Source organism: Catharus ustulatus, chromosome 7 (assembly GCF_009819885.2).
Source record: "Catharus ustulatus isolate bCatUst1 chromosome 7, bCatUst1.pri.v2, whole genome shotgun sequence".
NCBI lineage: Eukaryota > Metazoa > Chordata > Aves > Passeriformes > Turdidae > Catharus > Catharus ustulatus.
In genome coordinates this window covers 35,997,758-36,019,871 of record NC_046227.1, presented here as the reverse complement: position 1 = coordinate 36,019,871, position 22,114 = coordinate 35,997,758, and the positions used below count along the sequence as shown (strand labels likewise).

General features: G+C 39.8%; 1 protein-coding gene across 1 annotated transcript in view; it reads right to left on the bottom strand.

Moving 5' to 3' along the window:
- Window positions 1–3,719: 3,719 nt before the first annotated feature.
- The window catches only part of ARHGAP15 (Rho GTPase activating protein 15), a 321,465-nt gene continuing 303,070 nt past the window's right edge, over window positions 3,720–22,114 (bottom strand). The window contains exon 14 of the mRNA XM_033064260.2: window positions 3,720–5,006. Coding sequence (XP_032920151.1) covers window positions 4,823–5,006 — 184 coding nt within the window. The 3' untranslated portion in view covers window positions 3,720–4,822. The remainder of the gene's footprint in view (window positions 5,007–22,114) is intronic.

Genomic DNA, 22,114 nt, shown 5'->3' with positions numbered 1-22,114 from the left:
TGAAGCTGCTGATGGAAATTTGGAGAGCTGCAAGGTGAAGTAGCCACAGGGGAGGAACCAGCAGCACTGGCATGTTCTCTGTATAGACAAAAATAGCATTTAATTCCCCAAATTCCCTTGTGAACCTGGTCCAGGCAATAAGGACAGCTCAGTTCTTCAGTGCAGAGCAGAAATCAGATACAAACAAGCAGCTTGATTCTTTTAAGAGCTGTAAAGAGCTCAATAATGAAAATATTAAGGATCCTTCCCCGTTGGATGCTTAAGAGCTTTGTTCTAAAAGGCAGAATAGATACACAGAACATCCAGTGAAAGAGCAAGTTATTAGAGGTGTGGCAGATCTTCCATTTGAGGGAAGGTTAAATTGATTAAGAGACAAATGAGAGGTGATGTGTTAGTGGTATATAGGAGAGTGAATTGCCAGGAGAGGTCAGTCAGATGATCCTATTTAGCCTTTCCCATAAATCAAGAGCAAACAGAGTGCTATACAATGGTACTAAAAGCTAATGAATTTAACAGTGATACAAGTAAAATATTTTCTTACATGGTGCATAATTAACCTGGGAAATTCATCAGATACCATTAAGACAAAGAGCCTAGCAGGATTAAAAATGGATAATAAGTGACAGAAACTACATAAAGATAGAAATGTATACAGGCTGTTCAGCCATTTATTTAAAACCATTTACTGCCTGGGGCTGCAAAGAAACATCCCCTGTGGGAAAGCTTGACATAACATTGGACTTTTTCTACCTTTTTTACTGCAATGGGCAGGTTGGAGCCTGAGCAATGGACTGGTCAAGCCACCTTCAGTATGGTCACTTTAATTTTCCAGAGCAGAGGCCACACCATCACCTACCCAAAATTGCAACCAAAAAATGTTCCAAAAGCTTCTGAGCTTTGAGACAATATAGAAATCACTGTGGAGAGGTGGTTGTTCCCTTTGTCCACAAGAAATGCATCCAAAAATCAGATTCTTGCTTTGGTAACATCCTGAAGCATTCCTTGAAGAGAAGGTTTGGATATGGCCTGACCTCCAGAGGCCACTTGTGTGTCCCTTGGTATTTAGGGACAGGTTGTCGTTTCTTAATCCAAAGTGGGTGCTAGGAAAGGCTCCCATGTTCTGCAAAACAGCAATTGCCCTGGGCTCCACTTTTGCATCCCACAAACCCCAGGACTTGTGACTGAGACCCATGGCTGTGATTATGCTCAGCCTCCCTGTGTTCCGTGTTCCCTTTCTGAAGCAGGAATGCCATGCAGGGAACCTGCTGTGCCCTGATAATATGTGCATTCCCTGGGGCTCTCCTGCCAGCCTCTGCTGAGAATTAGCCATGTAAAATCTATACACTGCCTGATTACAGTGGTGATGGTGGGCCCAACTTGCTTCCCAGCTTTCTTCCCAACTCTGCCCATGGTCTGTATCCTTTGTGGAAATTGATTTAGCTGAACTTCTTGAGTGCCTTGAGCTGAATTGCAGCCTAAGGCTCTGTTGCAGCATGGGGTGCTTGAAAAAAAAAAAAAAAAAAAAAAAGAAAAGACTGAGTGTTACCTGCACTGTTCTGGCAGAGAATTAAAGAACTGTTAAAATGTATGCTGCTTGAAAAAAATAAATCTATATGTATGTAAATAAAAAGAGGAATAAAGATTTGTTCAGGGGAGTTTATGTCTCCTCTTTTAGCTGCAGCTCAGCAAGTCAGTGTGTCTCATCATTTGTTCAGAAATCCTCCTTTGCAGTAGAATTTATTGAGTTAAAACCTGGCAATGTTTCTCACTGAAGCTTACCATTCAATATGTTGATATTTTATCTTTATTTTAATGATAAAACTTTGTAGCAGGAAATGGCCTGTTTTGGTCCCATTAGAGATTTATTTCTGATATCTCCTTTTGCTGAATCGATCCCAGTTTTGTGCTTATGCTTCTCAGATCAGTTTGAGTAGAAGATGCTCTTCACAGGGAGGAGATGCAGATAAACAGTGATCTTGTCTCCTCTGCATTCTCAGCCTTCATTTTTCTGATCACTTACCATTAATAGCTCCTTGCTCAAAATATCTGTGGCCCTCCTCAAACTGATGCTGGCTCCTGAAAAAGAAAGGTCTTCTGCAAGTCTAATTTTGACTTGCTAAAAATTTAGCAGAGTTTGAGCGAAACTCTTACCAAGTGGTAGTGAATATTCTAATAAGTAACAAGTGGAAGAGCGGTGTGAATTTCAAAACTTGGACACTTTTGGGATTTAGAAATGTTTATGTCCAACAACAAGAGTCAGTCTGTGAGCTTGGTTAATAAAGAGCAAACTGCCTAAGCAGGAGGAGAAAGAAACCCTGCTGCAGTTAAGGCTTGAACATTTATTTTTATTTTTTTCCCACTCTCACCCTCTTTTATCCTTCTGTTTTCTGTTGATGGCAGGGACTGAAGGGCTGGCTCTTTGACTAATGGTTGAGTCAGTAATTTTTCCCATTAAATTAATGTATGTATTAAGAGAGACAGGAAGAATTGGTCTCTTGGGGAAGGAAGCAGCTTGGTAGCAAGGCATGGCCATTCCTTTGTGTTGTGGGGATGAGAAAGGAAAGGCATCTGCTACAAGCCCTGGATTTATACACTCCTCTGGTGAGAGCCACTTGTGTCTCCCCAGATTGTCTGCCCACGTCCAGGCTGCAATTTAACAGAGCATTTAGCAGAGCAGTCAGCACTTTTGTACAGTGTTCATGTAAGGAACCCTTCAAACCCAAAGAAAGGCTCGTGTGTCCAAAATTTCCTTGATTTTTTTTTTTTACCCTTCAAACCAGTTGATTTTAAGAGAGATACGTTGCATTTCATAAGCCTTGTCTTATAAAAACAAGAGGAGTCTCCATGCTCTGAAGAAGGAAGATTAATTAATTAATTAAGAATCTTTTCTTCTGAGCGCAACAGGCTCCAAGTAACAAGTGAACTTTTCATTTCCAGTAATAGCAGAAATTACTTCAATAGCATGATTGTGAGCACCCGTGGGGCCATACTGTGAATGGTCTTTATTAAGGAATAGACTGAACTTCTGACTATCTTTCTTCCAGTCATTTCCACAGGCAATAAACAGCGCCTGGTTTGTTGCTATTAAAAGAGTCTATAGATGATGATGCTGAAAAGCATCACTGTTTAAGTACTCATGGCTTGACATTAACATGAAAAATATTTTCTTGAACATAAAGTGAATTTGGGTTTTCCAGTAGATTATAGTTTTGTTCAGAAGTGTTTTTGAGCTGGATATTTGTGATATGAGGGAGATTTTGTTTGGTTTTGTGTTTTTCATTTTAATTACTGGTCACTACCCCTCTGTTCTGCTTGATTTTTTAGACACATGAGAAGTCAGAAAAAACATGTCAGAGCTAGTTTTTATGTTTTCTTGGTGTTATTTTCTGCCTGTGTTAGTACCTGATGAAAGAGCCTGGTCTTAGTTAACGATCAGGCCTCATTATATATTTGTTCCCATAAATGACTGCTCCAAGGAGTGACCTTTCCTGAATAACATGGAATTTTGAACAACAATGCTGAGTAAAAACTGAAGCAACCCATGATCTGCTGAGGTGATATTGAAGACATATCTCTCATGCACAGCAGACCTATGCATTAATCCTATGTTTTGGGGTCTTTAATTGCTTTAAATATTTGCTTCTGGATCTGTGTTTCACACATCTTATTTACATGGTTTATTTTTCATTTTATGAACAAATCGATAACCAGACAGACTCTTTACCACACTGGATTAGTTTTATTTATTCTCTTTGAACTTGATTAAAAAGCTGTCAAACATAAGTCTACATTTTATCAGCAGAATACTTTTACAAAACAGGGTAGGAGATGTGTATAGCTGGAAACATACATTTCAAAATGAAACAATATTTGATATATTCTAGACAGTTACCCTTTTGTTTATCCATGACAACTGAAACTAACCATCAAATGCATAAATTGATTCAAGTCTAGCCAAGTAATCCTAAGGGCATATGAAAAGGCTTTTTTTTAAAGTTCTTTCTAGATGAATTTAATGTAGTTCACCAATAAAGCATCCTCAGGAGCACAATACAAATGCTAGAGAACATGAGATAGCTGGGGAAAGCGGGCAGATGTACAGTGTGATGAAGAATCAAAATGGATGTTACATTAAAATGAGCAGTCATGCAATGTCTTCATTTCATGTACTGCGTTCAAGTAAAAATGCCAAAGTTCCAATTCCATTTTTAATTTCTTTTAGGCACTGTTATGCAAATAGTGACATTCTCATTTTGTTTGTGGGTTTTTTTATTTTATTTTATTTGTTTAAAAGCATTAAATGCAAAATTTTTCCAGCTCTTGAGGTAGACAAATGATTATTCATCATGTCTTTAATTTTCAACGTATATCAAAGGGAAAGGTAAATTATACTCAGATTAGCTATGAATGATCTCATATCACTGCTTTAATTCATTGCTTTTAATGTACATACTTTAATCCGTTTTCCACAAACCTCCTCAATTATTATCTGTCTTTCTGTGCCATTGCATATGTTGGTAAACAGCATTTTCTATGGTCTAGGGCCATATGCTGTATGCTCAGCTTGCAGAAAAAGTGACACTTGGAGTGCTAGCATAATGAAACTCTCAAAGGGTTAATGCAGAATACATATAGGCAAATGTTGACAATATTTTTTATTCCAATGTTTGAAAATTAGACACAAAATCATCATTAAGTTTGCACAAAATGAGGCATCTGTCACTTGAAAGAAAAAGAAATATTTCAGAAATATGTTTACAGAAATGTAAAAATATTAGACATCAAGACAGATGTGAACGTTTTCAATAACAGGCCCTGTCTGTCAGTCTTCCTCCGAGCCGAAGATCTTGCTGTACTCACTCAGCATAAGTTCAACTATCTGATTTTGGTACAGCATGTGGACTGCCATGTTCCCTGTCTCCTTTTCAGGTCTAAGGAGTGTTGGTCCAAACACAATTCCTAAGCTTTGTGTTGACATAAGATTCACGGATTCCTTGGCTGCTATCCTGTTGACAAAAGGAAAGAACTGGTTAAAAAAGAAGGGTGTCAGAGGAGTCACTGTTGCTCTTGAAGCACACAGAGGCACTTTTTAACTGTGTCTCCTGATAGGGGTGTTTGTTTGGTTAACTCATCAAAAAGAAGGAAAACAGGGAGGCAAGAGAAATTTCTGCCAGTGTGACAAACAAGGAAAGGAATGTTTTTGTAGTGCCAGGGAGAAGATTCCCTGCTTCCCTTAACATGGTCTCCAGCACTGAAGGAGTTGTGAAAACCTAAAAAAAGCCCCTTAATATAGAGCTCATATGAAACACATTCCTTCTGCTAATTTAAATCCAATAAAGTGAGTATGGTCTGAAATGGATTGTGAAATTTATGTTACTAAAGACTTTTGCATGCCTTATCCTGACACAAAGTTTCTTGAAAGACACAGAGACCACATACCTTAATGAGATGACTTAGAAAATAATGGTAAGGATTATAACCTTTGATATCTTTATTACCCACAAAATTACAAGAGAAGGACTATTATTATTAAAAGTTGATCTTGTGTCTGTATTAAGACTTAATATTCCTGTGGAAAGGGCATTAAGGATGGAGAAGTCTGTTCTAAGAACAGTACAGGTTTAATGGATGGAGTTTAGGTAGGAAGTTTGGCATAAATCTCTGCGGTGGTGAGTACAGACTAAGTAGAAATCCATTTCCCTCAACCCTCCAGAATATATTATGTATCCCAGGGTTGGAAAGACTAGTAAATGAAGATACATATTTTATAAATAAATTGCACAGCTCCACCAAGGAATGCAACTAAATGCAGCTTTATTATGTAAATGTTTGAATTTATGGATGCCTCCTTAACCTGCTAGTTTTAACTTGAGTATTCCAAGTGAATTGTTGAAGCCAAGTTCTGCTTTTCCCCATTCTCTGCCATTGTCACTCATTTACCTTTTTAAAATCCAGACAGCCATTTAAAAGCTATCACAGCTATCTCAGTTTTCCCATACCTGTTGCTAAACTTACAGCAAGCCACCCTACAAGGGAAAGAAACTTTATGAAACCTAATGGCTCCAGGCACATAAAAGAGTGTTTCTTTCATGTTTGTGGGTGGGTCACACAGCAAAAAGCATCTCTTGTGGATTTGTGCCAATCTCATCGTTTACCACATTCCTGGAGCATCAACACTCATGGTTTTTTTCCCATATATAAATAGGAAGAATTACTTTATTCTGCCTCATGCTAGTAACCGTGGTGTCCATTGCACAAAACACTCTCCATATGGCACTAATCAGATTGGCTTAACTATTAGTTTCTTAAAATATAGCATCTTCATTAATTTTTTAAAAAAATTAATTATCTTTCCACAGTGGAAATATTAATATATCATCTCTTCTCTTAGGAGTTCAGAAAGTCTCAAAAGTTAGTAGTTTTGTTGCCAAATGACTGCGTGGGCTCTGATGGATGTCACACATCTTTATCACAATTAAAAATGTTACAGAGGTGATGAGATTGTTTTGCTTAATGCCACTTATGCAGAGGCATGTACAGCAAGTCTCTCTCCAGGAGAGAGATTTGGTTTCTGTTGAGCTTGTTATGTGGTGAGAGCTGGAAACTTCATAAAGTATTTGGAGATGGCATCAGCAGGAGTAGAGATGCATGTTCACTGTGGGGGGAAATTCAGCAGCTTTGTCTTGGGTAACTTTGGAAATAATCAATTTAGCAGCATCAGCCATGGCTTTGAGACAAGAGGGTGTTGACAATGGACAGCATTGATGGAAATGGAGGAGAAACCCCTTGCAGGGAGAAGGAGGCAGTGGAGCATGGATGAGCAGAATCAGGGTGAAGAGATGTGGCACCAGAGCTCAGTTTACTGAAGGGATGGGGGGAACTGCCTTCCTTTGTCTGCAAAATGTGGAGCAAGATGTTGAGACCCCGTGTTCCCGATGGAAAATGGAAGATGCATGGCCAACCCCTCTGCTTTTGCTTGCCATCTTTATGAAGGAGAATAACTTCTCTGGTTTATCCTGGAGATTCCATCCTTCTCATGGCATCTTGGCAAAGTCCAGGGATGATAACATTTCCCAGCAAACAGGAGGTGGAGGTATGGCATGAGGCAATGGGGGCTGTGTGTGCTGGTGATGGAGAGGAACTGACCAGGGCTCATCAATATGTGACATGGCATTCAGAACATTTGTGTAAATTTGGGTTCCCTGAGCTTAATGCTAGAATAAGCAGTACTGACTGTATTGAGAAAGTATCTTGAAAATCCTTGATATATTCATGAAGTTTCACTTGTTTTCACAATAATAACAAAAAAAACCCCAAAAACATAAGCCAAGCAAACTTGGAAACATGGAAAGACTGAATATGTGGTAAAACATATCCACTGAAGAACTAGAAGGAAGGAATTCAATCCACCCTGAATAGAATAATTATAAGCTTTGGACTTCATGTCTTTCTGGATTACAAACACTTACCAAAGAAATTCTATAACTATATTTTTTATCATCTCTCAACAAAAGAAGAAGTCAAAGCAAATAAAAATAAAATGTGCACACTTAATGCTATTACTATAGCTACTAGGTGAAATTGAGTTGTTAAAAGGAAAAATATTGAAAAAATGGGCAAGAATTCTTTTTTTTGGCAAGAAAAAGAGCAGAAAGAGTGACACACTATTTTCAACATAAAGAGTGAAAGGAAATGCCAGAGGTACTTTTTGTCAAGCCCAAATGAAAGGAGCAATGATCCATCAATTTAAGGTTATTTTAGAAACAATCTATAATCCAGTGCCACAGATGTTGGAACCTTATCAAGAAATTGTTGGGTGCTATGCTGAACAAGATTATCTTTTTTCCTCCACAATAATCGAGTTTCAAGAATGTCTTCATTCCTTAAAATCACAAGGCAGGAGCAATGCAGAAAGCATAGTTCTCATTATAAATAGCAATGAAATTAATGATGAATTAAAACAGCAGAAGTGTCTGATAGGAGGGCTGTAGTGTCAATGGCAGATATATAAGGAAAAATACTTGGAATTTATGCTTTGGCTGTTGCCAAGGCAACTGCAAGCTGGAAAACGTGTGATGGAGAGCAGGGCAAGTCTACAGCTAAGAGGGTCATTGTATGGTGAGTTGGCTCTCTGGTTCCATTAAACCTACACTTTTCAAACTCTCTAAATAAAATCATTATTAATTTTGATGTTTGGAAAGCACACTGGATTATTGCTCCAAACACAGTAGGTGTTAGGAAATGTTCTTCATCCATTTTTACTTTGTAGTAACTGCTGAGGAGGAGAAAGGGTTTCTACAGTGACTCTGACTCCTCAACATCTTAATATTCCTACGGCACATAAAGAATTGGGGAATTCAGTGTACTTGGGGAGGAAAATCCCATTGGAAGGGAACTGTTTTACTGTAGGCTGCAGAGTGTTGGAGGGTAGACCCAGCTGCTTTGAGAACTGCTCACTTTTGCTTTCTTATCCTTTTGCAGCCAACAAGGATTTAATTTTGCTCAATGTCAGAGGCATTTCTACCCTGAGCAGAACTGGTTTGAGCTATGCGTGGTTTTTCACACTTCTAAATTATATTTAAGGGTCACTTTTCAACAGGACAATCCTGTTATTCTTCCATGAGCTGGTAATATAGACTGTGACTAAAGGACAACACATTACAAAATGTGGGGGTCAGAAGAGTAAGAAGGGGTCACTTGGTATGAGGTTATGGGCTAGAATGGCAGGTGTAGGACATGCTGTCCCCTGAGTTCAGTGAAGGACTGAGGGATAAAAAAGTAGGTTTTGATCTTATCACAACCTTGTCCTCTAGTCATGCACAATATTTGTGCTCACTAGGGAAGTCTCTACCACAAGACACAGAAACCAAAACCAACACAGACGCCAAGAGAGATTAACGATAAATCGGAATAAATTAAACTCCACCAAAGGAGTTAAAATTGCTGTATTTGTGTCATCTCTGCTCTTGTTATAGGAACTAACCTTATGGAATGAGGACCCAGCTCCTTTCTGAGTGGGGTATTCCCTGACAGCCCATTTGGGTGGGATTTCTACCTTTGCAGAACTGTGCTGGCAACCACTGTCATAGCCAGAGTTGCTCATCCTGACGGATGACAGGACTGATTTGAAATGTAAGTTCCTGTGAACTGCCTTAATAGGTCAAAGTGTGTGCCTCCCATTGATTCACTTTGCCAATAATTATCTTCAAATTAGCCAATATCTCTTTCCTATCTATTCTCAGGCATATGCAAATGTAATGTTGTAGCTTAAGGACTTGGCCCTGGTAAGGGCTCAGCTGCCTTCATCTTTCCCCAGCAATAATTCTGTTAACAGGCCTCTTCACTGCACTGGTACAGGCCAGTTTTTATGCAGCAGCTTTCTGACTTCTGGTATTGCAGAGCTCCCAATCAATTTGTTAAATTTGTCTGTTATGATCAACAGCTTCCAGCTCTACATTTTGTGCTCCTCTCCTTCCCAAATGCTGGTTCACAGGAGTTAAAAAATAACAGGTATTACATACTTTGCTTTAGTGACAAGGCATTTGGGAAGGAATCATCCAACCTTGAAATAAAATCTTTATTGAAAGCAATTCTACATCCATGCCAGTCAGATACATGGTATGATCAGAGGAGTTGTCCCAGGGGAAAGCTCAGTGCTGTAGACAGGGTTGATTACTTGGACCTCCTGTCAGTTCTTAACTCATTGACAGTGGCTGAGACATTCAGTACAACTTTGTTTTCTTTATTTGGAAGTAAAGTTAATATACTTACCTTAACTGTGCCAAATGTACTGGAAAATAACCTGATAATAAAACGTACTGTCCTAGGAAGTGATAATGTCTGTGTGTGTATAAGCACATTTTCACAGGGCTTTTGCAGCTGAGTTTTTCAGTGTTAGGAAGGAACCACAGCTACAACATGATGCACAGATAACCTAAACTATCAGGTTTTTTTCTCAACATATTTCCTTTTCATTTAAGGCCTGTTACACACTTTCCTGAGACACAGCATATCACAGCCACATCATTTTCTGTCCTCAATTAATTCTAGTTCAGCTGCAGTCGTTGTTTTTTGGGAAAAACTTGACTTTGGTACTAAAAAAACAAGTGAACTACAGCTTTGAGAGTCCTCTTAAAGTGCAAACAACAATAGGGGTCCTATAAGTGATAAAAATTTTGCAGAGATATCCATACCCAGCTGGATGCACCAGCTGAGGAGAGAAACCAAAATACACACATTGTGGGGAAGAGCCTGTGCTTTACTTAACTCCATCTTGGGAAACTTATGGAGGTAACTGTGGTAAGGGAGCCCCTGATGACACAAACTCTTTCTGTAAACTGTTCAATTCCTTGTACTGCTACATAGATGAATTTTGAATTTAGTATTAAGTTCATATTCCTGATATTTTATAAATGGAGACTAAGCCTCATTGTTATCTATGTCCTGGCTGTATGGGTGATTTGCTCAGGTGCATTACAGTGGCATTCACCAGCTGATGAGGCTAAACAGATGCAAACATCATCAGTGGAGACCTCAGCTTGTGAGATCTGTTCACTGTGATGGGAACAGGGAGATTGGTGTGTATGGAACTGAGACTTGAGGCTTCTGCTTATAGAGCAGCTCCAAAACACTACAAATTTCCAAATGTGCCATGTGGTTTCCTCTGCAACAAACAAGCACAATTCAGGGGTCACAGTACACTAATACAGTTTTAAGCCACTTACATCTAGCTGTGTGAAACATGAAGGTATTTTAAATCCCTGTTTGTTCCATAGGTAGAATTTGAAACAATAGCTAGGCTGGTAATAGAGAAACCAGGTCATGGCGTAGGATATGTTACAAGAGGGGTCAGAAATAGTTCAGACATACTTAAGAGCTTGCTTTTGCTGAAAATAGCCTCCATGGCTGCTGGCCTACAGAAACTCCATAGGCTTCCTGTGCTCTGCAGCTGTGGGTTCGTGTTACAGCTCTTTGGGAAAAATCCCTTCTCTTCAGTTGCTCTGGGATACAAGAACTGAGCACTTGATGCTGTCTTCCTCCACAGACTAGGCTTTAGCTGTGACCATTGGGTGGCTATATATAGTACCTGGACAGCTGACAGGGACCTGGTGGAGATTGGGCTTCCTCAGGGGATCCCCTGCATTTCTCACAGCACGAGCCCTTCCCTGGATGAACTGCCTTGGAGCCTGGCCCTAAGTGAGAATAATAACTAAACTAACTCCCAGCATTGCTTCACAGTTGGCTGAATAGACTGTGAAAAGCTGAAGAAAGGCATTTATTCTGGCTTAGCCTGGTTTAATAAGAGAACTGTTAAAAATAAAGTCTCCTCAGCGCTGGGTGAACTTTGCTTCCCATGCAAAGACCCTGCAGAAGAGCATGTGGGCTCTTGCCTTTGCACACACCTCACAGAATGCCTGTCTTGTGGAGAAAGACTTTATCTATGGTGCCTGAGCAAATAAAAACACATTTAGGTATCTAAAGATACTGCAGCCTCTACAGGGGCTTAATTCAGGAAAGTGCTTTGGAGAAGTTCTGCTTGTTCTTCTGCACAAGGGGAGATGCTCCTGCTCCACTGAGGAGCTGTGAGGGGGGTGACAGCTTATCTGCACCTCAGCCTTGGGATTTTTTGTTTTTCTGGACATCTTTTGAGTCACAGAAGCTCCAAAGGCAAGAGGGACACACTGTTGCATGGACAGCAAAGAACTTTTCACCACATCATGACTCCACCAAAGACCTTGGCATGGGCAAAGGATCAGGTCCCGTTCCCCCAAACCAAATTGTATCAAAGAGATGGATTCAATATCTTCCCACAAAATCTTCCCTCTTACAAAAATTCCAGGTCTCCCTTTTGGAAAGCTGCTCCAGCTGGGGTGACCTGCTAGGCTCTTCCATTTACTGACAGCCAGCGCTCTGTCCTCCCAGTGTGGCTGGGGTTTTAACTTTTTGTGTGTGAATGCAAACTGGTTCTGACTGGTGCTCTCAAGAGGACAGATCTGGGTAGTCCATACTGCTGTCTGCCTGCAGTTTGCTTGTTTGGGCACAGCCTTTTGGTAGGAGTCAGCTGAAGGCCATGAACATCCTCAAGGAGCATCCTGGACTCCTCGGTGCACTGCAGCTCTGTCATTTTGTCTTCTTTAGGAGCCCTGTAGCAGCAAATTTAGCTCAAAAAAGAGCAAATCCCTGCTCAAAAGCCACACAGGCACTGTGAGCATGAGCCTTTCTTTAGGGAGGGGATGGGAGAGAGCAAAACCCCTGATTCTGACGCCCTTCTTGGAGGTGTTTGGATAGTAGAGTGATCAAGGCAGTGTGAGGTTACACAGAATAATATGTGTTCAGACAGAAGTATACCACCTTAATGCCCAAAATGTATTTTTGGTTGGTGGTGTGACTTCTACTGTGCTTGATTATTTTTTAATTTATTTTTAATTCTACTTCTGATATATATATATATATATATATATATATATTTTTTTTTCTCTCCAGAACAACTAGCTTATTGTAAAGACCAACATGTCATAGGTCCTGGATTTGTATGCTTTTGTGGCTTGTGTGGTTCAGAAGGCAACAGATAGTTTTAAATAAATAAAGCTTTAACTTTTTAAATTGCTTAAATATTTTTGTTCAAGAATGCCCGAAGCTACATTCTTGTAACATTAAAAATAAAAAGCAGTTAGTAACAATCTTGCTTAAATCACGAATTGTAAATATAGAACCTTTATCATCAGCACAGCACATCCAAAAATGTCTTTGTAAAATAAATCAAATTATATGAGTTAATTGATTCCAGGCAACATCAGCAACTGCAGGTGGAAACTGAATAACAGGATGTTTATTAATGAGGGACTATTAATCAAAATTGACAATATCAATTTCTGTTTCTTTTATTTGAATTCTACCTGCAAAATCCATGAACATACTCACTGGATTTTAAAATAAAAATTTAAAAGTAAAGAAAATGCTGACACTTGGGATTTTAGCTTTAGATGTAGGGCTATTTGTTTAAACAGCGAAAGGATATCCTAAATCCAATTTGACAGGCAATGCCAAAGATGCCAGTGGTAATTAATTAGCACTTAATTTAGACCACAGAACAACAGGATATGGAATTGGTGCTCAGTGCCATTTCCCCTTAGGCTTCATCTCACGAGGGTCAGGAGTATGGCTGTTGCATTGAAGGTCAGTAAATAAATTGGGGGAACACATTGACACTGGACTTTTCATGATAGATATCCTTCACCCTTATTGCTGCCTCTGGCTGTGGCTGATGAGAAAAGGACTGCAATTGTTCTGTGGAGAATGTTGTGGTGCCCAGGCTGGAGTGGAGCAAGGTGGTGCCTGAGCTCATGAGCCCAGCAGTGACTGTGCTGGCAGAGAAATGCCCCAACTCTGAGCATGGGCTGGAAATAAACTCCTGACTGTAGCAGAGAAAGCTTGAGGAACTCTGACAGGCGAGAAAATTCACTTAAAAGCAGCCCTTAAGTTTGCTAGATTTGTGAGCTTAGCTTTAGATTAAGCATAATTAAAACCAAGGGAAGATTTTAAAGTGAGGTTAGAAACTAGGTCAGCAAGGGAAAAAACACGTTTCCTTATTATCCTCTTGTCTTTGTCTTAATGATATTTGGTGCTCCTCCATAGAGCTGAAGGCTCTTAATAAAGGTGGATTAATGTTATTAACAGCATTGTTTTCTGATGGGGACACTGAGGCTTTGATGTGCTTAATGATGGACAAACAGAAAGTACGTGGCAAAAAAGCAGAGCCACCAGTTCTGGATTGTCCCTCAGTGAGAGAAGCCACTCTGAGCAGCACACCCAAAGCAGAGGGGATGTGGAGAACACACAGGAGACCCTATGTCCCTTCTTCCCAGAGGCACAGCAACTGCATTCTTTAGTTCAGATTTAGTTCAGGTTTGAAAGGTAGAAAGATGATGAGACTCATTATAATTTAATCCTCCTCCTCCCAGTAAAATTAGTGCCTCTGTAGACACTTCTACACTCTCTCTTCCAGTAATCTCTACCTTTCAAAGGAGGGCCTCAGGTGGGAGGTGCCAGCCCTGCCACAGGTATTCAGTGATGCTGCAGCTTTCTGAAATCACTTCTCACAAGCTGTACCTTACTGTGCCTGTGTGTCCAGCTCCCCATGTCCCAGAGGGTGCTGAACAGTGGGAGCTGCAGTTTTACAGCAGGGTGGCTCTGGTTGCACATCCCAGCTGTACTCCACTAGCACAGTTTTTTCCCCTTGGTCCCTGAAGGGCTGTCTGCATTGCTACATCATGAAAACACTGAGGAAGACAGCAGTCTCTGCTCAGAAAATGTATTTTGGAAGCCCCAAGTTAAGAGTTATTTTAACTTTCACTGCATCATGCCCTTTGCAGCATCTCTCTCTGGGCAGCAAGTGAAATTTTGATTACACTGAAAGCCACTGACAAAAATCCCAGCAACTGGAAGCCACAATGGAGTCAGAATTTCACCTTATATGAGCTTAACTTTTCTCATTTTGGGGTGATATCTATTTTACTAAGTGGAATTACTGCTTTTGACTATGTTCAATCTATAACCTCTTGCAGCCTTCAATTACAGCCTTTTTGTGCTATAATCCAGTTGACAGCAAATAACTCAGCCCTGGATATGACAGGTTTACTTTCTGACTTAGAGCCCAGAAGGGGCAATTGAGTGGAATTTCAGCCTGGGATGTTGAGCTGTAGACATCCTGCTCAGAAATTCATCTTTGCTTGTGAGTCTAGAGCAGCCCATGGAAAACACAGTTTCACTAACACTACATTGGTTTTGTCCAGTTTCATGAATTAATTATTCAGTTTTGTGAGAAACCCAGTGATTTTTGGAATTGAAATCAAAGAATGTGGCAAAAAATTCCACGAAAGTCAGGGAACAAACTCTCACCAAAGTTTGTGTGAATTTTTATATCCTAGAATCACTGAATCATTTGGTTTGGAAAAGACCTTTAAAAATATCAAATAAAAGCATTGCAATTGCTTTATACATTGTTTTAAGTCAACGAAAAAAATTCAAATGTTGGCCTATTAACTGTCCCCAATGTAAAATCTCCATATTTTTCATCCTCCATTATCACCATCTTGTTGTTTAAAATTAAAGTATTTTTGCAGCGATCTACCTAACAGAGATGATTTTTTATGGTATCTGACCTCAACCAGGATTCCTCCTCTTCCAGGTTCAGTTCTGAGCTCTCCACAAGCTGGGATTGCAATATATATGCACTGCATTTGTATCAGATTTGAAAGATGCTTTAACATGCCTCCCAGCACCACGATTGTTTCAGCCCTGATACTGAGCACGAGTAGGATGAACACAGCTCTTAAATGCACTAGTGAGTATGTGCCACGAGTCTTTGATTTCTTTAAACTTATTTACATTTTCCTCGCCCTTGAGCAATGAATTTACTATGTCAGCATTGTCTTTTCTACTTACATTTTGTCTGTCTTGTCTGCTCACCTTAGCTTGATGTTTATTTTTTTGTGCACGTGTTTAGTCCGCTGCACTAAATGCAGGGGCTGCCTGGAGTGGAGGATTTTCCATATAGTGTGTCTTTCTAAGAAGCACCCTTTGTAGTATACTGCAAGTTCTGCAATATTTCCTAGCTTTAAACTAGCTTTGAATTTTCTCATTAGTTCCTTTTAAGTCAAATACCCATTCACACATGGGCTGGTCTCAGATGACTCTGGTCTAACTGCCTTAGATACTTTACAAAGTCTTTATTCCCTACACAGTCAGCCCTACCTCTCTCACTAGTTGTATTTCTTTCATCTTTGAAGCTTCAGGTGACCAGATTTGCCAATATCTGCTTCTGTCTGACCCTGATCAAAATCCACAGTTAAAAAAACTGGTGAGAAAACATACATGAGTCTCTTAGACCTCCTCACCCAAACCATGTTTGAAGGATTTAGGAACAAGAGGGACAATCTTGCTGTTGATATCAAGGCCCTGATACCAGTCAACAGTCTTTGGCTTCCAGGACACCTCTCTGTAGGTGCTGCCTCTCCAGTAGAAAATGTCTAGCCTGAAGTGAATGTTTGTAAATGGATTTACAAGCTCAGAAAGTGCCTCTTTACCAAGCACATATTGCAGTTTCAGGATGCAGAGCTGGATAAACATAATTTAATATGAGAAGCAATGTAAAGCTCTTACTATATAATTTGGAAAGGTTAAGCAACTCCTCACTATAGAGGCCAGGTGAGATCCAAAATGTGTTCGATAAGACTTGAGATTTTCCCTGTGGCAGAAATCTCAGGGTTGGCTCTGAGTCCAGAGCAGCTGCAGTGACTTGCATAGATGTTCTGAAGGAATGAAAACTCCTTATTCTGATGACACTTTTATGAGACCCTTATCCAGACATGGAAACAATCTGGGTTGTCTGAGGTGGTTAAAGCTGCCTGCTACTACTGCTGCCACAGCCCTGTGGAAATCCTCTCTGGACTGAGAGTTTGAGCAAGGCAGACTGATGTTCCCAGTAAACTTGACTTACTGGAAAGCTTCCATATGCTCTAGGGCTGTCCCATATGCCCTGTGCTGATTGTATGGTGGCTGCTGGTGGTGTTTGGTGAAGGCTGCACTTGGCAGTGGGGATGGCAATGATCTGGGAGGTGACAACAGCTTCCAGATGGATGAAGTGCTATCCTGAGGTGGTCTGGGGAGCCTGAGCCTAGTGCTGACACAGAGAACATGGTGCAAAAAAGTTTGTGCTTTTTCCATGAAGGTGATAGGAGAGCTACAGGAGGAGCTGTAAAAAGCACAGAAATTTTCTGGATTCCTTTTTCTTGGCTTATCTCCATGGAAAGGGGTCTTCTTCTGGAAGATCAAGGCAAAGCTCTGGAGAGGATGTGGCACTGGTATCTACTGTGAGGGCTGAGGTGGGAGTAGGATCCTCAGCTTAGAGGAGGTAACTGGTTGCATCTTGTGGACCAGAGGAGGAGGCAAATTGGCTGGAGAGAGCTGCTTCACAGATTTATGATTTTACATAGCACCATAATGCGTAATGTACGAAAAGATAAATATTTTCCATTCAGCAACATCTTGCTGTATTTTCATCTAACTCTATAATTTTAATTATAAAGTGAACATAACCTGTATCAAATTATGATTTTGTTAACATATTGAATGAGGACAAGAAAAATAAATACCAGATTTTATACTGTACAGGCACATGAAGGTATAGTAAAAAAAATCTGGTTTCCTTGACCACATTGTCATAATATGCACATATAACTGCTTATTGAATCCAGGCTGTGTAGACAACAGAAAGAACACTGGCTCCATACCATCACAATGCATGCCCACAACAAAGAGGAGGAAAGAACAGGCTCTTTCAGTGTGTGTTTCTAAGTATTACCAACATAAGGGCTAAAAACTACCTCTGTCTGAAGTGTATCTATACACCCATGCATAAGTTATTAACTGGGCTCTCTCAGCACAGTTGCTGAAAATATTAATATATTCAAATTATATTCTAGCTACTGCAAAAACAGTAGATCAGACAAATGTATTAAAATCTCTTCAGACAAAAGGAGTCATGTTATTTATAAAGTTCCTCCCCCCTCTCCTTACTGGAACACAAACCTTCATTGTATAGAGTACACGAGAATGCAAGATGATCCTTAGATGTCAAAATGTGGCTTAAAGTTTGAATGTAATCATAAAACAGTGACTCCAACGCTCCCCATAAACAAATTGTCACTGGCATTATGTAACTTGGACTATTCACTAAGTATAAAAGATGGGAAGAATAAAAGGTGGCTGCCAAACACTATGGGCCAAATCCAAAGGTCGTGCCAAATTGCGCCAGTGGGCTGGGAATTGCAAACCCAGCGTGGAATTCGGATTTACACTCCTCAGTCCCTGGGCTTTTAGAGTGAGATTAAGGCTATTTTTTATTCAGTTTGTCAGTAAGGCGGCAAAGCAGCAACCAGTGGCTTCTGCAGCCCCCCTGCTTGCTCTTAGTGGGAGATGGGAAAGTGGGATAAAAGTTTCCTAATTGCCACAGGACCCGTTTTTGTGCAGAGTGGGTTTCTGGGCTGCAAGCAGGCACAGTCAGCCACCAGCAGTGCAGCCTGGAAAGGGAGGCATCACTCAAATCTGGCAATCTTGAATTTTTCATGTCAGTTTTATGTAGGGTGCTGCCTCTCTGGGCTGAGACCCTGCCCTCTGCCTGGACTCCTCTGGAAAACTGATTAATGAGGGAAGACCATTCACCAAGGCAGAAGGTCTTGTTTGTGAACAACAACCAATCATTAGTTTATACTTTCCTTCAGCCCAAGCTTTAGGTGCAAAGTATATCTGAAAACAAATGCACTGCACAGATTTAAATTGCAGCTAATGGTTGTGTCAATGCCCCACCAAACTCAGAGTTGCCCACTCCCTCATTTCCCCTGCCCTCCCTTTAAAAAGTAAAATGACTTTTTTTTTTTCCCCAGCCTGAAATAATTGCTGAAGCAGAGATACTGGTTTAACTCATTATGAATTATTAGTGGAAAAGTGGGTCTCAGAAGTATGTTACATCTGAAATATTTTTCGTCACTTGAACATGTGCCGTCCAGAACTGGCCCTGTTCTACCAGGCACTGGGAACAAACACTTCGCATTCACAGATGCTCCTAATTTGGTGTGGTTTGGAGTGTAATTTAGATCAAACGTATCCATGTAAATGAGTCAGGGTTTCTTAATTAGGTGCCTCTAAAGAAAAAACTTGGACCACATCAGTAGGTGTGGGTGTGGTGCCCACAGTACTGGAATCTTTCTATAGATGAAGCTGAGTTTTGTTCAGGCATACTGTAGGTTTTTCTTTCCTTTTTTTTTTATTTTTTCTTTCTTTTTTTTTTTTTTTTTCTAAAGCACAATAATAAATCTGCAGATGGCATAGACATAAAGACGCTACTTCAGAGGAGCTGTCTAAAACACTGTCTCTTTGGCAAATGCCTTAAAGTAGGTCATTCTGCTGTGATTTAGGTTTATATTTCATTGCCAGCTTTTTGTTCCCATTACAAGTAGGGTGCATTCCAGTCCACAGATTTGCTCTTCCTTTTTTTTTTTTTTTTTTATTTCAGATTGGTTTTTATTTACAAAAAATTTGTGCATCTTCATAAGAAAATGGCCAATACCCTGTCAGAAGTAGTAATCATGCACTTGACCACAAAAAGAGATGTATGAAGGTGATAGCCTGTAAATATTGGAATGTAAAGTACCATTCTCTGGAAGGAAAAATTGTATTGATTCTCTTAACATGGTGATTGAAATGATTGTTGCATCTTTTGTAGTGTGTGAAAAAGGATTTGATCTAATGTAATTCCAGAACCCTCACAGAGCCAGGGCCCTAGATGTTCAGATATTTGCTTTTTATATATTTGCCACTGAAAATCATATATTTTATAGCTTATTAAAAAAAAACCCAAAAAACAAACAAAAAACTAAGGTCTGTTTTCCCATCAAAGTGCTGGGGGATTTGCATGCCAAACTCTCACTAGCCTTAATGAATTACCTGCATAAATTCCCTTTCAATCAATAGTAGAATAGATCCTATTGTGTTATATTAATTATTTTGCACAGAATGCTGACATTTTGGCCTTAAAGCCTTTTCTGTTTTGTTTTATTTTGCTTTGTTTTTTAAGTTCCAATGAATATCTGAGAAACTTCAACCAAGTTATTTATTTCACAACCTTAATTCTGAGAAAAATCACATATCTTAAGGCACAAAAATGAAAAGCATTGCAATTTACCCTTTGATGACCTGGTTGTGGACATTAGTGTGTTAGGGCCCAATCTCTCTAAATAAAAAAAGAAAAAAAGGGGGGAAAGAGCTATTGTAATGAATTGAGAATTCCTAATTTTGGCCAACGAAAAAGTATTTGAGCTGGAAAGAACACTAACCCCAAGCAATATTAAGAGGTTACAAAATCACATAAATTAACTCCGCCGGTGATATTTTGCTAAAGCTGATGCGAGTGCAAAGCAGAAGCAGGACTCTCACGTGGTCCTGATTAACTGAAGAGTCCTTAGCAGTAACCAGCCCTCCCTGGGATGTGCTGGCCAGATGCACACGTACACCCACAGCACATGGATGAGCCTTCAAAGGCTTGGGGGGCTCGGCTGGGGGATTGGGGAGCAAACAGGGAGTGGAAATGAGAAGTGTTGGCTGTGTCGTGGTGGGAAAGTGCCTCACACTCTCCATTCCTCACTTTCTTTATCTACACAACTAGGATAATAAAACTTACTGACCTGAAAAGGAAGTTAGGAGATTTAATTAATGTTTGAAAAGCTTTTTTGAGATCGTTTGATATTGGGTAATGTGGGATGAACAATAGGAGCTCTTGGAAACAGGGGCTCTATCTATCAGGATTTGTGTACTGCACTCAGCACAATGGTGCCATGCAGCCACAGAGTCAACTGTGTCATAAATATTTAAATTAAAACTATGTTAATTATTTTTATCATTCTGTTATTTGCTGATACAACAGTTCAGTACTTGGTAGCATTGAAGAATACTGAGTGCAATTATTTGCCTGACTGTTATGAAAATCAGGGTTTATATTTTTAAATACAGTTGTGGAAATAGGAAGTAGATGGAAGCAAGGGGTGAAAATGTGGCTTTAATTACTCATCATGCTTCTTGTTCAAAGCAATAAGTGGTAAGGTATTCTTAGGGGGAGAACTAAACTTTATAAACTCTCTTATTCCTTAAAGAGCAGGATTTGGCATGACTGCAAAACCCTTAGTAGTAGGTCACCCCAAACCCAAAAAGTACAAAATCAAAATGCACAAAGATGCCCTTGAGAGACTGGATTTTTTCTTTTTTCTTTTTTTTTTTTTTTGCCTGTAACCCCAAATTTACTTTTACTTCTGTCCTGTGTACACTTGCGGCTGGTTCACATTTTCTTGTGTCCACTTGCTTCCAAAGGATGAGTTTAATACACTGATGTGTGCTTAACAGAGAGGAAAAGGGTTTAATTCTTCCCCTTCCCCCAAAATGAGCCCCGGGAAGCTGTGGTAAATGGGATGAGTGCTGGCATTGCTCCAGCTCCTTTGTAAAACTCTTCCATAGCTGAAACTGAGAAAAGCACGTGCGCAAAACCACATCTCAATATATATCGCCCTTCTCAAGTTAAAACATTATTAAATCATTTCACATAAATCTAAAAATGCCATCATATATACCTGAGTCTTTTATGTAACTGGCCAGTCCACCTACTTACTCCTCTGGTGCAGAAGAATGTTTCTCCTCCTCACATTTCCAGTAGCTGCTCCCCAAAGTTTGTAGGAGCACAGTTAAACTTTTCTCCCTGCTGCTGTCCCATGGCTGAAAACCAAAAGCTGCTCATGAGTTGCCTGATTATAAAGAAAAGTCTGGACTCACTCAGAAAATAATTTCAGTCTTTCTTGTGCCTTCTTTTAAGGGCTTCTGCACCTTTCTCACTTAAGGGTTTTCTGCACCACCAAAAATTTGGGAATTTTTCCTGAGGGAAAACTTAAGTTCCCATTCCACATTTTGGGCTGTAGGTCCTTCACAGGTTCACTGAGGTTTCCCAATTTTTTTTTTTTGTACAGTCCTTCCGTTCTGGGGATTGTTTCTAGTTTTCAGTGGCTTTTGCCATTATTATTATTATTATTATTATTATTATTATTATTATTATTATTATTAATTTTTTCTTAATAGAAAACTTGCACGGTCCTTAGTGTAATCTGTTCTTTTCTGTGTGAGAAAAGAGTTCTCCTGAGCCTACTTATTACGTGAGCCTGTCTGAAAACTGCTGATATGACACGTAGTTTAGCAAGTGAAAATCACATATGTTTGCTACATCTTTCCTCCACCAGCTTTGGAAGAAAAAAAAAAAAAAGTTTGCAGACATCCTCTGCTTAGCATTACTATATGCTGTACTTTAACTTCATTTTCTGGTTTGCCCTCAGAATTCTGGGTACTGCTGCTGGATTTGTCATCACATTGTCATTGTGTCCTGGTGTGCAGGCTACTGTGGGCTGCTGGCTCTGCTTGTTTTCTTTTTTTCCTTAGTTTTCAATAGGTAGAAACAAGTCTTTTTAGTTGTATATAGTTTGGAAAAACCTTGGATTTTCAGAATGCTGCTGCCAAAGGTTGT